A 20,360-nucleotide genomic window follows, 5' to 3' on the forward strand; every position below is an offset into this window, starting at 1 on the left:
GTGAGCACTAACTCTGTTGGGGAAACCAGGGGGGGCTTCCTGAAGGAGGTGGCATTTGAGCAGGGCTTGAGGGATGGCGGGCATGGTAGAGGCCAGCACTCCAGGCCCAGGGAATCACTTGGGTGCATGGGTTTGGCTTGATGAGGCTGAGGAGGAGGAGTGACTCCCCAAGGTCACAGGGCCTGTAGTGACTAAGCCAGCCCTGAGACCCTGTCTCTGATGGAGTGGGGCTCTCTCATGCCCACCTGAGGCCTGGCAGCAAGAACTGGCCTCGAGGAAGTTCCCAAAGGCCCCAAATCAGTGGCCTCCTGGAAACCTGGCATCTGGGGGTGTGCGTTTCCCCAAATCAGCACAGCTGGGAGGTGGGGAAGAGGAAGCATGGGCCACTGGCCAGACCCAGAGCCTGAAGGAGGGGCCTGTGCTAGAGCTGAGAGAAGCGGGGGTGGGGCCTCCCCACAGGCGGCTCCCTGGGACTCCTGGGACCACAGCCCAGATGCAGGGTGGCTGGAGGGAAGTGAAAGGCGAACTCAGTCTGGGCCTGGCTGGGTGAGACCCTCCGCCTCCCACTCTCCTGGACCCCTGACGGCCATGGCCGTGGCCCAGCAGCTGCGGGCTGAGAGGTGAGTGCAGGGTGCTGCCCTAGCTAGGCCTCCTCACTGTTCCCAGCAGGCCCGGGGACAGAGGTCGGCCTCCTGCAGCCACTTAATAATAGCAAAAGTTGAGAGGCGGAGTTGAGTCAGAACCTAAATACTCAGAAATGTAGAGTCTTGGAACTGTTTTAAGGAAACTGGGCTGCGGTTTCACCTCCCGCAAGCACAGATGAAGACTTGAGGCTCAGAGATGAGCAGTGACTTCCCCAGAGTCACACGGGAGTGGGTGGCAGGGTCCGGGTGGGGACTCAGGTGATCTGTCTCCCAGGCTGGGCTCACTGCTCCACACTGTGGTCAGCAATGGTTTTTCATCTTTTATTCAAACAGAACACAGAATCTGGCTTGTCCTCCCTCCTTATCCAGGGCTTGGCTCAAATGCCACCTCCTCCCAGAAGCCTTCCCTGACTGCCCCATCTCTGTTCTTTGACCCCTTGCCCTGCTTTCTTTTTCTGTACCGTCTTCATATTACTGCAATGCTATTCGAACTCATTTGTTTTCTTGACCACTGGCTCCCCCTTTAGAAGCGAGTTTGACGAGGGTGCGGTATTTGTCACTTTTGGTCACTGCTGTATCCCTAGAAAGTAGAACAATGCTGGTACGAGCTATGCTGAATGAATGAATGAGTGGACCTTTGAGTTGGAAAATGTTCTCAGGTCCTTCTGGTCCAGTCCTGTCATTGTACAGATGAGAAAACCGAGGCCCAAGGAGGAGAGAGAACTTACTTGGGGCACAGGGAGTCACTGGCAAGGCCTGGGCTTGGAGCACAGCCTCACCAGCGCTTGGGTTCACCTATAGCAGCATTTTCTGAATGTTTCCAGCCTGTGATCCAAACTGTGGGGGGTCTGAGGACCCTGGGCTTGGCTCCTGTCCTCCTGGAACAGCAGGTGACATCAGAAAAAGAGCGTGCAGACTCTGAGGAGGTGACTCCGAGGGTCGCCGGAGATGCGCCAGGATGGTGTGGGCTGCAGTGGGCAGCAAAGGGCCATGGGGGCATCAGGCCGGAAATGGAACCTGGCGGGGGGGGGGGGGGGGGGGGCGGTCTCCGGGTTTGGATGGCGGAAGGAAAGCTTGTCTGCCTGTGTGCCGAGGGCGGGGCAGGAGAGGCTGGTGTTTACAGGGCGGATCAATAATGGCCTTGGTGAGCCACAGAGCTGGTCTGGGCGCTGGGGTGAGGTCATCCCCCCAGACCCCAGCCCCACTTCCCCACAAGTTCTCCTTGGAGACTGGGCCTCACACGCAAACTCGAGCCTTCAGGAAACAGCTGCTGTTGGAGGCGGTGGCACTTCCCATTCCTCAGGGTACGTGGGTCAGAGACATGGCTCCCTGCCCCTGTTCAGCTGCCCGTGGCCCGAGAGGATGGTGCCGCCCCAGCCCCGGAGCCACCGGCTTCCCTGCCCCGAGGCCTTGTTTGAGAGTGGGACCCGCGGGCGTTCTGCTCGAGGGCTAGGCAGAGGGTCCAATGGCCGGGCGACAGAGTCCCCCAGCGGGACTCTCTAAGGCCCGAGCTGTCCGAAGATGGAAAGGGCTAAGCGAGGGCAGTGAGTTTAGTTCCAGCAAACGTGTTTTGAGTACCTACTGTGTGCAGGAACCACAAACCTTAAACTGGCTGCCGCCCAAGGGTCTTTCCAACCTTCGGCCTCGCCTGTCCAGGCTCCTGAGTGGACTTTGCGTGAACAGCACGCGTGTGTATGGGCCCTGAGCATCCTGGGCCGAGGGGGCTCTCACTTGACTTCAGCTCTGAGGGGTCCTGGCTGAGGCCTCCGGGGGAATGGTTATTTTAGGGGCACATCCAGCTGGGGTTGCTGCACACCACCCGCCCCCTCCCCGGCAGCTTCCCGGCTCTGCTCCGCAGGCAGTCAGACCATCCCGGCCCCGCCCACCGGAGGACTTGCTCAAGCACAGACACAGAGAGGGGCCCTTGTTGAGCACCTACTGTGTGCCCACTGCAGCTCTGAGCGCTAGGGATGCAGAGTGGGCAAGGTCCCTGCTCTCATGGGGGTTCTCTAGTGTGGCCTCCTGACTCTCCTGTGATGTATGTGCACTTATGACCCCCATTTTACAGAGGGGGGAGGAGCCAGAGCACAGAGAGGAGTCCTAGGGTACTGGGGTTCGGGTCTCCCTCTTCTGTCTGTGCCCTCCTGCCCTGGGTATGCACAGACAGGCTGATGCCCTCCTGTCATGGCATCTCCTTCACCCCCACCACCCGGGGCAAGACACATGGGCCCTTCGGCAGTGGGCCCTGCTGGCCGCACCTGCTTCCTCTCTCATTGCTTCTCCCACCAGCTCTGTGCTCAGGTGCACTCAGAAGACCCCCCCTCCCCCCACTGCGGATCCTTGAACTTGCCCGCTCGCCGGGCCAGGGCCTTTGGCTCTCAGTGCTCCCCCTGCCTGCCACGCTGTGGTCAGTTTCTCTTTCTTTTTGTGCTGGCCAAGGAGGCTTCCGGGAAGAATTCCTCCTCAGCCCTCAGGTCCACGGGCCCCCATCCTTGCACCATGCCCTGCTTTTCTCCTGATGGGTGGCCCCCCTCCTAGAAGCGGCTGCTTGCCCGCCGCACACTGACTCTCGGAGGGACGGACTAACGGCCAGGCTCCTGCTGCACCTCTGCCCATGGGGTTCTGACATTGTGAGGCCCAGGCAGGCAGAGGCCGGTCCGATGTGCTCAGAACCTCTGAGCTGCGGGGATGACTCCAGGGGCTTGCTCCTATTGTTACTTCAGATGGGGAGCCTGAGGCTCGGCAGGGCTGGGATTGATCTGAGTTCATCTTCAAACCAGGGACAGCCCTGCCTCTTGGGCAAGCTTGTCAGCCTCTCTGTGCCTCAGTTTCCTTGGCTGTAGCACGGGGACCCTGTCTTAGAAGAGCGCCTGGAGGGGGCTCAGGAAATGTCAGCCGTGGTTACTCTTGCCCAACCTGCCCAATTCCCTGCCCGCGGCCGTTTTCACCCCTCCGGTTCCTTCCTGCCCACCCCCAGCCACTGAGATGAAACACCCACGAGAGGCACAGCCTCAGGGGAGCGTGCGGAGGAGGAAGTTTCTCCCAAGGGTGTCACCACAGGGCATGTGTGGAAAGTGAGTGGGGAGGCTGCCAGTGGCCACAAGTGACTCTGGGAGTGGAGGGGATTTCCTCTGCCTGCCCACTGCCCCCCTGAGACACCCCCCCCCCCACTCCGCCCCATGGCAGCCTCCTGCGTCCTGTCCTGAGGTAGCCTGAGATGCCAAGCAGCCCAGTCACCTGGGAACCAGCAGTGGCTGGGCCTGGGTGTGCAGACTTTGAAATCGTTTCTCCTGAAGTCCTGGTCAGCTCTGAGGCTTTGGAGGTGCAGCCCCTGCCCCCGGCTCCTCCCCTGTTTCCCAATTGCTACCATAGCAGAGTCACAATTGCTTCTAGTTTCCTCATCTGTCCACGCCTCCGCTGGCTGGCTGCTCTCCCTCCCCCTGTTCCTCTCAGCCCCTCCCCCTGCACACTGCTCTTCGCTGAGGGTCTTAGCCACAGTCGCCGAGGTCCTCACCTCTCCCTCTGCAGCTGAGATGCCCCCAACCCAGCTCCAGAGTCACACACCAGCTCTTGCTGGACCCTGACCTGGGTGCCCAAGAGGCCTCTCAAATGAGCATGCCCGAAACGGAGTCCATCAGCGCTGCTCCCCTCCCACCATCCTGGTCAGGATATGGGTGACATGTGGGTGTCACTGTTGACACTGCTGTTTCTTTCATCTCCACGTCCAAACAGTCCCCAAGCCCTGCTGGTCACAACTCAGGAATGACGGGCAAATGGGTGGTGTGTCCACTGGAAATGCAGAAGGCTGCAGCGAACAGAGAAACGGGTAGCAGCTGAAACAAATGGGGGGTCACTTATTTATTTCTTTAATAACAAGAAGCACAGAGGTTCGCAGCGGGTTCTGCAGCTCAGTGACTCCAGGACCAGCATCTCAGAGATCCCGTTGGCATCCCTCATGTTTTTGCCCCGTGGATGCAATGTAGCTGCTGCAGGTCCAGACGTCACACCTGCCTTCAAGGCAGGCCGGAGGGAGAAAAGGAGGAGACCATGCCGGCCTTGCCCCTCTCTCTGGGTCAGGAAAGCAAACACTCTCCAACAGGCCCCTGCCACAGAGCCTCTCTTAGGTCTCATTGGCCAAAACTTGTCACAGGGCTGCTCCTAGCTGCAAGGGAGTCTGGCAGACAGGAATGGGATCTGTACGTTTGGCTCAGCCCAATCATGACCTGTCACCTTGGAGCTGGGCACATTGCCACCTTGAACAAAACCGGAACCTGGTCAGTAGTGAGGAACAAGGGACACAACAAATGAAACCGTGTCTGTCGGCCAAGAGTGGTATCTCCTGTTTCTGTCTTTCCCTCCTGTCCCCGCTGTCACATCACCTCCCAGTCAGGGCACTTCAGAGCCTCCCAGTGGTGCTCTATCCCTTCCAGTCTCTGATCTCCTGTCTCCTCCACACGGCTGCCTGAGTCGGCCTCCTAAAGCCAGATCATACTGTTTTCACTCCCTTCCGAGGCCGTGCTGGCTCCCTAGCGCCTGTAGAACTCCCTCAGCTCGGCACTGGGGACCCTCCTCGGCCTGGCCTCAGCTGCCTGCTCAGCCCTGATGACATCGGACTCCAGCCACAGTTGACCTGGGCCCAATCCTCAGGCCTCAGAACCTTAGCATATGCTGTTCCCTCTGCCTGGTGGATTCTAGGTCTGTGTAGACCTTGCTCAAATGTCCCCTCCTCTGTGACATTTCCCCAACCTGGGCATGACAAGCCCTTCTCTCTCTGAGGCATATGCTCCTCTGCTCACCGCTGTGACCGGGACAGAGAACAGGGTTGGATACGGGAGGTACTTGATGGGCTGGTCCTGGGTGGGTCAGGTAACCGCAAAGTGATTTGTTAGATTTTAACTTGGCCGTGGGTACATGTCCCATCTCCAGAGGCCCTCACCCCCAAGGACTGGTCTGTGTGGTGGCTCGGCCCGGAAGGGGTGCCGTGGGGCCTGGCCCGGGAGGGGGTGCCGTGGGGCCTGGCCCGGGAGGGGGTGCCGTGGGGCCCGGCCCGGGAGGGGTGCCATGGTGGCCCAGGAGGGGTGCCGTGGTGGCCCGGCCAGGAACGGGTGCTGAACGAGGAGTGCGGACTCACCCAGCCGCTTTGCACGCTGCCTCACACCCAGTGGCTCCTGAACCGATCGGGCGGCTGACAGGCTCCTTTTCTTCCTCAGCGACTTCGAGCAGCTTCCCGACGACGTGGCCATCTCAGCCAACATCGCTGACATCGAGGAGAAGAGGGGCTTCACCAGCCACTTTGTAAGAGAGACCCCTGGACCTTCACCCTCTGACCTCTGACCTCTGCCCTCAGAACCTTCAACTCTCCTGTCTCTTACCTTCCACCCAGCGGTCCTCGGCAGGGCGGTTCTGCCCTCAGGGGGCATGTGGCAGTCGGTACCCTCGGGCATGCTTATTGTTACCACGTGGGGTGGGGGTGCTACTGGCACCCAGGGGGTGGAGGTCGGGGATGCTGCCCCACACGCCGCCGTGCACAGGACGGCCCGCGACCAAGAATCCCTGCTGTAACCCTGGGAGCCCGGAGCCGCTCCCCCCGGCCCCTGGCCTCCGAGGTCCTACCCCCTGGCCTCTGTCCTAGGTTTTCGTCATCGAGGTGAAGACGAAAGGGGGATCCAAGTACCTCATCTACCGCCGCTACCGCCAGTTCCACGCCTTGCAGAGCAAGCTGGAGGAGCGGTACGGGCCCGAGAGCAAGACCAGCCCCCTCACCTGCAACCTGCCCGCCCTCCCAGGTAGGCCGGCCGCTCCCAGGCCTGCTGTGGGCAGAGCTGGCCCCTGGCCGAGGACAAAGCCATGTCCACCTTCTCCCTCCCAGCTCTGCGACTTCTCAGTTCCTGCCCCGTTGAGCCTGCAAGAGAAATCCCCACCCACGTGGTCCTGGGGGACCCTGCACGCCCTGCAGGCCACACACAAGCGTCTCTCCCCCAAAGACAGAGCCCTTCGGGTCCTTTCCTTCTTCGAGCACAATCCCACCCCTACTAGCTCCTGCTTCCTCTCTGTCTACAAATGCCCGCAGTTCCTCCCCGCCAGCTCCGGGAGGGGCTGCAGCCAACCCCAGGGACTCCGGCTTCTCTTTCCGCCTTTGGAGTTGGACTTGCTTGCTCCTGCCTCTTCCCCTCTCTGGGCTGCAGAGGAAAGCGGGGTCCCTCCTGCTCCCAGAGGGTCTCCCCAGGCAGCCTGTCCGCATGTGCCCTGTACCCTCACCTTCTTTGTGTCTCGACTCCACCAAGCTCCCACCCAGGCTCACCTCTTCCATCTCTACACAAACAGGAGCCGTGGGTGAGCGTTCTTGCAACAGCCTCCTTGATCCCAAACCCCTCAAGGATCTCTTCTTCCTTTTTTTTTTTTTAATATATTTTATTGATTTTTCACAGAGAGGAAGGGAGAGGGACAGAGAGTCAGAAACATCGATGAGAGAGAAACATCGATCAGCTGCCTCCTGCACACTCCCCACCAGGGATGCGCCCTCAACCAAGGCACATGCCCTTGGCCGGAATTGAACCCGGGACCCCTGAGTCCGCAGGCCAACGCTCTATCCACTGAGCCAAACTGGTCAGGGCTCTTCTTCCTTTTACAATAACTCCTCGCTCGCTGCCTCCCCTTCCCATGGCCCACCCGCTGCTCAGCCCACAGCCTCGGCCTCCGCTCTTCCTGTTCCACTGAGTTCCCTTCGGATGGTGGCCTGCGGCCGGTTCACTCTGACTTCGGTGGACACGGACGCCTCTCAGGCCTCGTCTTTATGGTCTTGCCTCCTCTTCCAGGAAGCTCTCTCCAAACTTCCGTGGCCCCAGCGTCTTCCAGTTCCTTCCTACCTCACTGCTGCTCCTCCAGGGTCTCCTTTAGACCCGGGGCTCCCTTCTGGGCACCCCCCACCCCCCGGGACGGGGCCCTATGGCCCCACGGGCGGCTCCTAGAGGGGACGTTTGTGTCCCTCTCCCCCCAGACACTCGGTCTCGCCTTTGAAGAAGGATTCATTCATCCGCTCAGCAAATATGTGCTGATTTGGGGAACATTCTGGACGGGTGGTCCTTAATCTTGGCGGCATATTGGAAGTCACTTGAGATTTAAAATTCCTATTGCCCGGGCCCTGCCCCAGGGATTCTGACCCAATGGCTCTGGGGTGAGTCCAGCACAGTGAGGTTTCTGACCGGCGGCTGGATGTGCAGCAGAGATGAGGGCCCCTCTCCTAGGTGATGGGGACACAGCCGTGAGCGTGTGTGTGTGCGTGTGTGTGTGTGTGTGTATGTGTGTATATGCATGTATGTGTGTATGCATGCATGTGCGTATATGTGTGTATGTGTGTGCGTATGTGTGTGTATGCGTATGCGTGCATGTGTGTGTGTGCGTATGTGTGTATGCGTGTGTGTGTGTGTGTGTGTGTGTGTGTGTGTGTGTGTGTGTGTGTGGTGGGGGCAGCCAGGTAACACATACGCAATTAACACAAGCCAAGTACCAGCCGGTGATCCTGTGACTCGGAGAATGCGAGTTGGACGGTGGGGTGGTACAGAGCGGCCACTTCCGCGCCTGGAAAGATGAGGGGAGGGACCTCGACCCGTGGGGAGGAGCCCAGAGATCCGGTGCTTGGCCTGGGCCCCCAGGACCCACCGCTCTTCGTCTCTCCTCAGCCAAAGTCTACATGGGTGTGAAGCAGGAGATCGCCGAGATGCGGATACCTGCCCTGAACGCTTACATGAAGGTAACGGCGGGGCCACGCACCCTGGCACCTGGGAGGGGTGGGGGGGGCCCAGGTGCCATCTCTGAGCACAGCTTTGGGAACTGGGGCTGGTTCTCTGGCTCTGATGAGCCACATCTCCAATCCTTAAAGGCCTGGCCCTCAGGGCTCCAGGGGGTGGGGATGGCGCCGGAGCAAGGGAGACGTACAAGGAGCCACACTTTGAACTGACCAATACAGTGCCTGTGTGGGGGTTCTGATACCAAGGTGACTGGGGCCCGCTGCCTGCCTCCGAGGTGCTCACTGCCCAGTGGAACATGGGCAGGTGGCTTGGCCTCCACCCCGGGGCACGAGGGGCCAGGGCCCAGCTCCCTCACACGGCATCTTTGTGCGAACGGGAGGAAGGGCCCCTTGCCAGGGCCCGGGCTGCAGTTAGTGTCATTCAGGGGCCTTGGCTGGGTGCCCTTGTTTATTCCCCAACCTATACACTGTCCGCATCCCTGGGCGATGGGGAGGCAGGGGAAGGGGCCTCTTAAAGGCAGAGACCAGGCTGGTGTGGGAAGGCCTTTCATGGAACGGAGCTAGGCAAGAAAGGAGCCATGTTCCCCATGTGGTAGTGAGCACGCTGTCACTGGAGGCATACAAGCCATGCGGGATGGCAGCTGCAGGAAACTGGAGAAGGAAGCGTCCTCATAGCCCAGAGGCACGCTCACCCTCCTCCCCGCTCTCACGGCTGAAGAGCACTGAGCTAGGGTCGCTGTAGTCTTTGCTCAGACATCGACTGTCTCGGAGATTTGGGGTGAGTTGCCCATCCTCGCTGGGCCCTGGGTTTCCCGCTTATGAAATGCGGCAGCGCCTCCAGGTCTCCTAGGGGTGGCATGGGGATCCATTGAGAAAAGGGCATGAAGGTGCTTTGGAAACTGAGATCATGACTCCCCGAGGAGTGAGGGTAGAAGGACTGTGGAGATGGGAGGAGGGGTAGATGGCCCACCTGCCCTCTCTGGTGGCTAGGGAACCAGCGGTGTAGGCATCTCCCCTCCAGGGGGAGCGGTTGGCAGCTGCTCCTCCAGGGTGTCTGGAAGGCCCACCCTCCACTCAAAGACCTGGGAGAGGTGACTGTGCTCTGAGGGAGGGGAAGAGGCTGCAGAGCTGGGAGCCTGCACCCCAGCTGGTCTCTGCAGCCAGCAGCCCGGAGGACCCCATCCCTGCCTCGCGGTGTCCAGTTTGATTCCTCGAAGCCCAGAGCTCAGTCAGTGCAGGAAGCTCTGCTGGGGTGACCCCATCCTGTGCTTGCACACTTGCGAAGATGGGAAGCTCACTACCACTCTCCCCTGACCCAGGCTGCTTGTCCCACTGTTGGACAGCTCTTAGGAGAGCCTGAGTCCCTCCTCACACTGGTCTCCTGATGGAGAATGTGGGTCACGTGATGGTGACAACGGCCTGGAACTATGTGAGCACTTTGACTAGCGACAGGGGGGCTCTTGGTATGCATTCGGCAGAAAGAGGAATGGGCTTATTTGCTTCCCTCAGTGAGTTGTGCATTAGATACTATTAACCTTATTTTAAAATGAGGGAGGGAGGCACAGAGAGGTAGTCACTCACTCAGTGTCACAGAGCAGGGAGGTAGGAGGGATGGGATTTGAACTCACATCTCTGAGACTCTAGTTGTGCTCTTACCCACTGTGCTGTGTCGCAATGAAAATAACAGCAACATTGGTGAGATCTCACTTGGACGGGTCACTTGCTAGATTTCCGGATGGGGTTCTGTGGGGTAATCCTTTTATTTGATCCTCACACAATCCCAGGAGGGAGATGCTGGAATCACCCCCATGTTATTAATGAGCACATGGAGGCCCAGAGTCACCCCGCTGGTGAGCGGCCGAGCCGGGATTAGATCTGGGTGCAGCCTGGCTCAGTGTCTGTGCGCTCAGACCCAACTCTGGGCTGCCCCCCAGCCCTCCTCTGGGACAGCTGTGTCTTCCTCAGGCTCTGTGCTCCCAGTTCCTCAGGGATGGGGTTCCTGACACCCCCGTCCCCCTCCTCCCACTGCCTCCATGAGATTCTCTGAGGAGGTCTGGGTTCTGCGCATCTGTGGGGGTTCAGCACCCAGAGCTAAGCACAGAGCTCCTGGGGGCCTGTGCGGTCCTGGGTCCTCACACCTCATGGTCTGCATCGTGGTGGTGCTCCCAGCCTCAGATTGAGTGAGAGTCCTGACCCCACCACTTCCTAGCTCTGCCAACTGGGCCAGGCACTGTCCCTCTCTGCACCTCAGTTTCCCCAATTGTGATATATGATAAAGTATAGGACAGGGGTGGGCAAACTTTTTGTGAGTGCGTGCCAAAACCAGCAAAATCTCTGACTCAAAATTCTTCTGCGTGCCAACCCTAATCTTTTGAGAGCATGTTACGCCTACTTGATATCTCTTAAGGTGTACATACGTGAAGAACCTTGAAGAAATAATAAAATTCATTCGAGCGACAAAAACACAGTATATGACGATGAAAAATACATTCATTTTTTAATGTATACATGTACACTGACAGTCTGACAGAAAACTTTATGGCTCTGTTTGACATTATCAGTGGGACTTTTGCTGCTGCATCACTGATGACAGAGATTTTACATCAGGTTTGTATTTCGTGACCTTCAGAGATATGCACGAGCTACTACTTTCATCCATCAGGCTACTCCTATTACGAGACTTAACAAAATTCATCACTGAGAACAAAGATTCACAAGCGTATGTGGATGAAACCAAAGCACTGGTCGGATCTAGGAAGGCAGGGAGATTTAAGGCAGAGGCATAGAAATTGCTCTTCCCCTCTCTCGCCAATCCATGTCTATGGTCTTTAAGATAACTTGTTATGTAAAATTATTTATTTATCTAAGATGCACCTACACTGAATTTATCTGAAAAATAAAGAAGTCGATATTAAGAAAAAAATTGTAAATAGAAGATTATAAGAGAGGGTTTCATGTGCCAGCAAAAGTTACTGGCGTGCCATGTTTGGCACGTGTGCCATAGGTTGCCCACCCCTGGTATAGGAAGTGTTTTTTAGGCCATAATATCACCAATTGTTATTATTTTGGATCATTTGGGGAATTGCTCCTCCCTCTCCCCGGTTGTCTCATTTTGAGCTAAGGGATGGGCGTTGGTGGCAGATGGCCCTGAGTGCCCCCCTTGGGCACTTGCTGGGCTGTGTGGCCTCAGGCAGGTCCCTGCACCTTTCTGGCTCTAACTCCCAGGTGACAGTAAGATGGAGTGAGGTCATACAGTGGGGCTCTCAGAGCAGAGCCTGGACAGGCACCGCCGTGTCCTGTGACCTGGCATCACTTGCACTGTCCAGCCTGGAGGTCTTTTCCAAACAAACTCTTCTTTGTGAAATGTTACCTGAGCCCATTGAAATGGTTAACATCTCCCTCTTTTCTGTGACCAGGCAGAGAAGAGGGGGTGCAGTGTGGGTGGAGGGATGGAGCCGTGGGGCTGGGGTGCGCACGCCTTGCTGATGACCACCCTCCCGTCTCGTCCGACATCTCGCCCAAACACAGAGCCTCCTCAGCCTGCCCATCTGGGTGCTGATGGATGAGGACGTCCGAATCTTCTTCTATCAGTCGCCCTACGACTCGGAGCAGGTGCCCCAGGCGCTCCGCCGGCTCCGCCCACGCACCCGGAAGGTGTAAGTGACATCCCGCGCTCCCAGGACCAGAGCCCAGGGCCACTTCCTCCTAACCAGGGGCTCTGCCCCCCTCTTTTCCCTGGAGGCAGGGAAGAAACCGAGACCAGTTCTGTCCTGCAGAAAATTATCATTGAAAATCAGCCACTGAATCAGGCTGGGCTTCCCAAGGCGAGGCTGCTGCTGCTGAGGGTGCCAGGGGAGGCACCCCTGCCTCCAGCTCCTCCCTCCTGCCTCCAGCCAGTACCTGGGAGTGTCCTCAGTGCCCAGCTACCTCCCCAGACGGCCACAGGCTGAATCCCATCCCTGGGCCCTGGAGCAGGGCATGTCCCCTCCCCACGCCCGTGTCCTCGGTGAAGCAGCCTATATAATAAAAGGCTAATATGCAAATTGACCAAACGGTGGAACAACCGGTTGCTATGGTGCCCACTGACCACCAGGGGGCAGGTGTTCAGTGCAGGAGCTGCCCCCTGGTGGTCAGTGCACTCCCACAGGGGGAGCACCACTCAGCCAGAAGCCAACTCACGCTGGCAAGAGCAGCGGCAGTGGCGGGAGCCTCTCCTGCCTCCATGGCAGTGCTAAGGATGTCTGAGAGCTCCCAGACCGCAAGAGGGCACAGGCTGGGCTGAGGGACCACCCTCCCCAAGTGCACGAATGTCATGCACCGGGCCTCTAGTTAGAATAATAACATAACTGTAGAGGTTGGGGAGTAGAAGAAAGGCAAATGGGAGATGTCTGGCAAGTTCGGGCTCTAAGTGGCTGTGTTCCCACTCTCACCCCCCCCTTCTTTCTTAGCCTCTGCTTCCTGGTCCACAAAGGGGTCCAATCTCTCCTCCAGGGGCAGCAAGAAGGGAGAGGGGGGTGAGTGATGGCCCGCAGGAGTGATTGTACCTGCCTCTGGCACAGAAGCAGAGAGCTGGGCCCAGAGAACCGGGAGTGCTGACAGCCCCTCTTCTCTCTCTGCAGCAAGAGCGAGTCCCCGCAAGGCGCTGGCTTAGACCGCTTGGCAGCTCCGAGAGCAGAGGTACCTGCGGGCCTGCCCCCCCCCACTTCGCCTCTGGGCAGCTCCACCCTCAGCGGGAGCCCTCCTGCTGGGTGTGGCTTGTGTCTAGGGTGGGGCTGGGTCCTGCCAGGAAGAAAGGCCCAGCCTCCGCCTTGGTCACTGGTCACTGAGGCCCCCGGCTCAGCTATGAGGAGGGGACACGATGAGCAACAGAGGCAGCATAGAGAGTGTCCCACCACCCATTCAGCAAGCTTTCCCGGGCCCCCTGGGCCAGCCCTGCTGGGGACTAACACCCCAGAGATGACAAGGCCCTGTCCTCCAGGGGCTCATGACTCCCCGAGGACACACACATAAACACGTGCGTCTCAGAGCCAGTGCGGTCAGTGCCTGCGGGTTCCGGGGGCGCTGGAGCCCACACAGACCTGGGGGGCAGGGAGGGTGCTGGATCCAGGGAGACTGGCTCCTTCCCTCCCGTGCTCACCACACCTGTGGAAGGAGCACCCACTCTGGAGTCCGGGAGACCTGGGTTCTAATCCCGGCTGCTCCGGTAACTAGTGGAGTGGCCTCCAACAAGCCACTCGTGCTCCGAGCCTCAGCTTCCTCGCCTGTTAAATGGGACACCAAGCAAGCACTTTAGTGGGAACTCAGCGCCTGTTTCCTTCCTCCCGCCTTCCTCCACTCTTCTCCCCAGGCCCTGTTTGACTTCACGGGGAACAGCAAGCTGGAGCTGAATTTCAAAGCTGGAGATGTGGTCTTCCTTCTCAGTCGCATCAACAAAGACTGGCTGGAGGTGAGGGTGGAGGTGAGGGTGGAGGTGAGGGTGGAGGTGAGGTAGAGGTGAGGTTGGAGGCGAGGTTAGAAGTGAGGATGGAGGTGAGGGTGGAGGTAAGATTGCTTTGGGTCTAGTGAGAGGATCAGAGAATGATAGGTCAAGGAAGTCCCCAGGGAAGATGCAGTTTGAGGATGGACATGGGCAGGTGGGAATCTAGCCCCTGGGGAGACAGATGACTGTGGAGCCTACACCTGCCTTTAGTTTGCCTGCCCCCAAGAAACACCTTAACCCGTTAACCTGCTGGGTTTAATTTCTTGGTCTGCCACGGGGTTTCTCAGCCACGGCGGTATTGACGGCGGTATTGACGGTGGTATTGACATTGGGCCGGTTAGTACTTTGTTGTGGAGCCGGCCTGTGCACTGTAGGATCTTTAGCAACATCCTTGGTTTCTATCCACTGGATGCCGGTCGCAAGGCTCCAGTTGCAACAATCAAATATGTCTCCAGACATTTGCCCCCGGGGGGCAACCGCCCCCCCGTGCTGTTGAGATGCATTGGTCTGTAACCTGGGGGAACATGACTGTCGCTTCAGGTGGCAAGGAAAGATAGCAGTGGAGGCCTCGCGCTCTGGAGCCGGCCTGCCTGGAGTCACGTCCTTGCCCTGTTTTAAGTGGCTTTGTGACCTTGGGAAACTTGCTCAACCCCGTGGCTTCCTTTTCTGTGAGCTGGAGCAATGCTGGCAGTTTCTTCACAGGTTCCTGGAAATGTTCAACGAGGCGTAGCTGTTCGGGGCTTGGTCCATCGAGAACCTGCGGGTGCGGCGTCCGCCGGGGCCAGGCTGCTGAGAGCGTTAAAGACACTCTGGAGCCAGGGCCTGTCTTGGTCATAGCGTTGTCCCCGCACGCAGCAAACGCAATTGCGGCCCCTACCAGGGCTCACAGTGACTCTCAGTGGAGGTGGGAGACCACCGGTGGGAGGCGCTGGCCCAGTGGCAGCCCTTTATGTTAGGTCCTGTTCTTTTCTTTTTTTTTTTCTGTTTCTTTAACATGTTTTTATTGATTTCAGAGAGAAGGGGAGGAGAGAGAGAGAAACATCAATGATGAGAGAATCATTGATCGGCTGCCTCTTGCATACTTCCTCCGGGGATCAAGCCCACAACCCGGGCATGTGCCCTGACCAGGAATCGAACCGTGATCTCCTGGTTCCTAGGATGACGCTCAACCACTGAGCCACACCGACCGGGCTGGTCCTGTTATTCTTAAATAAGATTCCTTTCTCTCAGGGCTCCTGGGCAGTGGTGTCTGAAGGCTGATGTGGGACAGGCCCCGAGGGGAGCATGGAGGGCAGGGGAGGGGCCCAGCATTCCGGCTGCAGAGGAGCAGAACCATTAGTCTTGGTGGTTTTGATGTTACCCCCGTCCTGGAAGTCTGAGTTAGACGGTCCTCAGCTCTGACAGCAGCCCGAGGGGTACGGCTGGGCCACGCTCCGGAAACGGGGCATGTGTGTGGCCTTCCTGTTTTCGGGAGAGTTCTTTGCCTCAGTGTGCTTGCTAACTTCTGGCCTCGGGTGAAGGGGAGACTCGGGGAGAAGTGAGGAGATTACGTGGAGCTTCTGCTTCTCCGTCTGTAAGATGGACATAAACCATGTCTCCCCCAGGGTTGGGAGGGCCAGGAGGACACGTGTGCAAAGCACAGGCAGTGGCTGGGTCTTGGGGACGCTTAGGCGGGAGCCTGGGCTGGAGAGGGAGACGGCTGGCTGTTGCGTCTCATGTGGGTGTTCGGTGGGATCTGTGGGATGAATGAATGAATGAATGAATGAGTGGGAACCACTCCTCCTTCTCCCTCTCTGTTCTGTCTTCCACGTTAACACCTGATTCTATACGAAGTTCACTATTTACCTGCACGTGTCGCTTTCCATTATAGTGGGGGTTCCGTGAGGGAAGGCCAGGACTGTCATCCACTCTCAGTGCCGGAGTCTCAGCCATGTAGCTGGTGCTCAGGGAATCTGTGAATGAACGAGTGAGTGAATGGGTGGATGGATGAAAGATGACAGCAGAAAGGAAACTCTTCTTAGATGTACAGCTCGGTGACCTTGGTCACCTTGCCTCCCTCTCCAGAAGGGAACCCAAACTCTGCCGCCTTTGCTGGTCATGACGAAGGCGCTGGGGGCCCCGAGGCGTGGCCCTGCTGCCCTTCTTCACGCAGACGAGGCGGCCTTTTCCTTCCTCCTCAGGGCACTGTCCGGGGAGCCACTGGCATCTTCCCACGGTCTTTCGTGAAGATCCTCAAGGACTTCCCTGAGGAAGACGACCCCACCAACTGGCTGCGCTGCTATTACTATGAGGACACCATCAGCACCATCAAGTGCGTGGCCTGGGGGAGGGCCCGGCCCACACTCCTTGGCCATCCCCACTCCCACCTCCCGATCACATACTGGACCGTGAGACCCACATCAGACACTACGTTGCCCCACCCCCATGCACACACTTCAAGCCCGCAGTGGCCCTGACTGTCCCCCGGATAAGCCATAACGGGGTGTCAGGGCCCATCGTGGCCTGGCCAGCCTCATCCCCAGGTCCCCATCCGGGCCCAGTGCCTCTCACCGATGCCGGTTGCCCCCTCAGGGACATCGCAGTGGAGGAAGACATCAGTAGCACCCCGCTCTTCAGGGACCTGCTGAAGCTCATGAGGTGAGGGGCAGGTTGGGTCGGGAGAGGACGGGGCGGAGGAATGGGTCACAGACCCTGGAGGAGAGATCAGAAGGGGAAACACAATGCCTTCGGTGCTATCTGCATCTATTTTGCTTTCTTGTTTTAAGCACGGCCCAGCCCTGCAGGTTGGGTGTCAGCTCCCTGTGTTAGAGATGTGTGGGGGGCTGCAGAAAGGCAAAGGGGCTTGGATGAGGTCACACAGTTTGTGAGTGTGGCTTTGCAGCTGGCGCTAAAGTCTCTTTCGGTGAAAATCTTGAACTTGGATCCTGCACCATCAGGGAACTACCGTCTCCCAAGATCCAGATCAGTTAGGGCAGTTACTTTAATCGCCTTGCTACCTTCCTGGCTATAAACGTCATACCTGTTCATTATTTTTTTAAGAATGTCAAAAATCCCAGAAAAGTATAAACTAGTGAAACCACCTCATATTTTCCCTCCTCTCATTATTTGATGTACGCTCAGATTTCTTCAGCACACACCCCATCCCGCCCCCACATAAAGAATTGGCTGCACAGTATTAATTACTGTGGCCACCCCCTTCTTTTAAGGCAGTGGTTCGCAACCTTCCTAATGCCGTGACCCTTTAATACAGTTCCTCACGTTGTGGTGGCCCCCAATTTCATTGTTACAAATTGAACATAATTAAAGCATAGTGATGAATCACAAAAACAAGATGTAATTATATATGTGTTTTCCGATGGTCTTAGGCGACCCCTGTGAAAGGGTCGTTCGACCCCCAAAGGGGTCGCGACCCACAGGTTGAGAACCGCTGTTTTAAGGCCTCTTAAGTTATCCTCCGCCTTTTCACCACCAGGCGTAATGTTGTGATCACAGCTTTGGTGACTTGCCTGATAATTTCCTTAGGATGATTTTCTAGGAGTGGAACTGGGGATCAAGGTGTTTGCCTGTCAGTCAGAGTGCCCAGCCCCCGGTACCCATCAGGTCCTCAGCCGCTTCACACGGGTGCCTCTTGGGCTCTATTCTGCTCTACTATGTACCTGCCAACCCACTCCTCTTCCGCATGACAGGTCTTGGGTGTTCAACACATTTATACACAAGACATTTCAGGCTGTGCCACTAATTTAATGGGAAAGTCTCCTCCCTCCCCCGTGGGCCTCACTTTCTCTATCTGTACAGTGGGAGGTTGGACCACTCAGGTGAGGAGGCCTGTGTCAAGCTCCGACTTCTTCTGATTTTCAGGACCAGAAGAATTCCCTCGGCCTCACTCTCAGCCCCCATGCTTAGGCCTAAGGCTGCTGGCCCTGTCGTTCACCCTGATCTTTCCCACCCAGGCAGGAGTTCCAGAGGGAGGACATCAGCTTAAATTACCGGGACGCTGACGGGGACCTGGTTCGGCTGCTCTCAGATGAGGATGTGCGGCTCATGGTGAAGCAGGCCCAAGCGCTCCCCTCCCAGAAGCGCCTCTTCCCCTGGAAGCTGCACATCACCCAGGAGGATGACTACAAGGTCTACAACACAGTCCCCTGACCGATGGTGTCCCCGGGCCGGGAGGGGACACCTGACGAAACGTCCCTTTAAGAAAAATTAAACAGACCTTGCCACGTCTGCTCACACAAATCCTGTGGTTTGGCTTCTAACGTGTTGCTTGGCCAGATTCATGGACAGCTCCAACCGCTGCAGAACAACTAGGCCCTAGATAAGGCACACGCTTCAAAGAACTATGAGCCTTGCAAGAAGTGGTGGGGTTCTCCAATGACCCCCCAATCTCCCCCCTGCCCACCATAGTCAGAGCTGGGGCCAGAATCCACTTGGCCCCAATTTTGAGATTGTCCTGAAATGCACAGGCAATGCTGCTGGTAGAATACTGAGTCCTGGGGATGTCCATGAGGTGGGGAGGCTGGACCAGGGCCTCTTGTGGGAGGTCAAGGCCTTGGGGATGAGGGATAAGGTGATCCTGAGAGAGTGGCATTACTGAGTTCAAGCAAAAGCAGAAAGGAGTCCCTCCTGGAGTAAAGTATCCTCAGTTTGGGATGACGGGAGTCACTCAAATTGAGATGAAGCAAAAGACTCGTTGTCAAAGATCAGCAAATCTCTGAATGAATGAAATAGGCAGTGAGGACAGAAGGGTCCTGGGTTAGATTACGGTCAAGGGCACATGTCTGGGTTGCAGACTCTATCCCCAGTGGGGGACGTGCAGGAGGCAGCATACCAATGATTCTCTCTCATCATTGATGTTTCTATCTCTCTCTCCCTCTGAAATATATATATATATATATAAAGAAAATAGGTAGTGACAACAAACAATAGCTTTAGGGTCCCAGGGATTATGGATTATTGAACTACATGACTAAAATGTTTAAAAAAATAAAGAATAAAATCATAACAATGAACAAGCTAAAGAGAATGACCAGGCAAATTTATGAAAGAAAGATAGAATATGTACACATATATATGTATATGTGTATATATATATGTATACATATGTACATATATATGCATATATATAGCTATACATATACATATGTATAGTTTTAAGTGTGTGTATGTAAACCTGTTGAAACAGCAAACTCAGTGAACGAGTTAGATAGTAAATTACACACAGGTGATGAAAAAAGTGGTGAATTGGAAGATAAAACCAAAGAAATTACCCAAAATATAACACAGAGAAACAAGTAGTTGGAGAATATGAAAATTATTAAGTTAAGAGATACGAGCAACAGAATGAGAGTGTTTAAAAATCAAAATCTCAGAATGAGAAAATATAGAGAGCAAAGAAGAAGCAACATTAAATAGATGGCAGATATAATATTTCAAAAGTAATGAAAAACTTAAATCCATGGATACAAGAGGCATGCCTGGGTATACAGGACAAATAAAAAGTGGTACAATGCTGGCTACAACGTTTTAAAACAACAAAACACCAAAGTCAAAGAGAAGATATTAAAAACAGTTAGAAAAAGTTGAGATCACTACAAAAATAACAATTAAAATGGTAAGCAGTTTTCTCAACAGCATCCATGGAAGCCAGAGTCAATATTATTATAGTTTCAAATTTTGGAGCCAAAATAACTCTCAATCAAGAACTATATCATCTTTCATTAGTGAGGGTGAAACAAAGGTATGTACAGATAAAAACTGAGAACTTGCCACCAAGATATCTGAACTAAAAGCATCTTTAAAGCACATTCTTCAAGAAGAAAGAATGTGGTCCTTGAAGAATAGTCTGAGATGTAAGAACAAAGGATAAGCAAAGACAATGGTAAGCATTGCGGTGGATTTGTGTTGTGTTGACTTAGCCTGGCTGAACTAGATTTCCAAGAATTTTCTTTCCTGTATGGATCCAGATAGCATGGGTGATCAGAGACATTTTGTAACAGATTTAGAAGGCAATTGTGAAGCAGCAGCCAACTTCTTTTTGGTTCAGATAAGAGATGCTGTTTCAGCTCATGCACATTGTTGCTTATCTGATGGTTCACATTCTAAAACTTCAGAACACAAAAGTCAAAGAGAAGATCTTCAGAGCACTCAGATGAAGTTGACATCACTGCAAAAGAAGAGCCTTATAAGACTAGCAGATTTCTCAGTAAAATCCTGATATCAGGTCCCAGCTCTTATGGTTTCTACTTCTCTTGGGCCAGTCATGTGTTTAGCTTCACAGCAAAGGGCACCAGTTTCTTCTGCAGGTAACCTCCACTGGAGCCTTGGGGGTGGTGAGAAACTGACATGGTTACTTAGAGTCTGTCCTTATGGTTCCAGCTCAGACATGCAGGTTCCAGTTGTCTTTGCTTCTCTCACTTCATGTGCATCTTCTATTTTTTGACTGCCTGCCTGGCAGACCCAACACGGGTGCAACAGTATTCTAAGGTGTTTA

At 55.7% G+C, this 20,360-nt stretch overlaps 1 protein-coding gene across 1 annotated transcript; it reads left to right on the plus strand.

Moving 5' to 3' along the window:
- The first annotated feature begins 449 nt into the window (after positions 1 to 449).
- On the plus strand, positions 450 to 18,879 carry NCF4 (neutrophil cytosolic factor 4). The gene is made up of 10 exons (XM_036301165.1): positions 450 to 620; positions 5,855 to 5,939; positions 6,277 to 6,430; positions 8,324 to 8,394; positions 11,920 to 12,047; positions 13,011 to 13,068; positions 13,739 to 13,837; positions 16,051 to 16,181; positions 16,442 to 16,507; positions 17,821 to 18,879. The coding sequence occupies exons 1-10, from the start codon at positions 589 to 591 to the stop codon at positions 18,014 to 18,016; spliced, it is 1,020 nt and encodes a 339-aa protein (XP_036157058.1). The 5' UTR covers positions 450 to 588; the 3' UTR covers positions 18,017 to 18,879.
- The last annotated feature ends 1,481 nt before the right edge of the window (positions 18,880 to 20,360 follow it).

This window comes from Myotis myotis, unplaced genomic scaffold, assembly GCF_014108235.1.
Source record: "Myotis myotis isolate mMyoMyo1 unplaced genomic scaffold, mMyoMyo1.p scaffold_m19_p_3, whole genome shotgun sequence".
NCBI lineage: Eukaryota > Metazoa > Chordata > Mammalia > Chiroptera > Vespertilionidae > Myotis > Myotis myotis.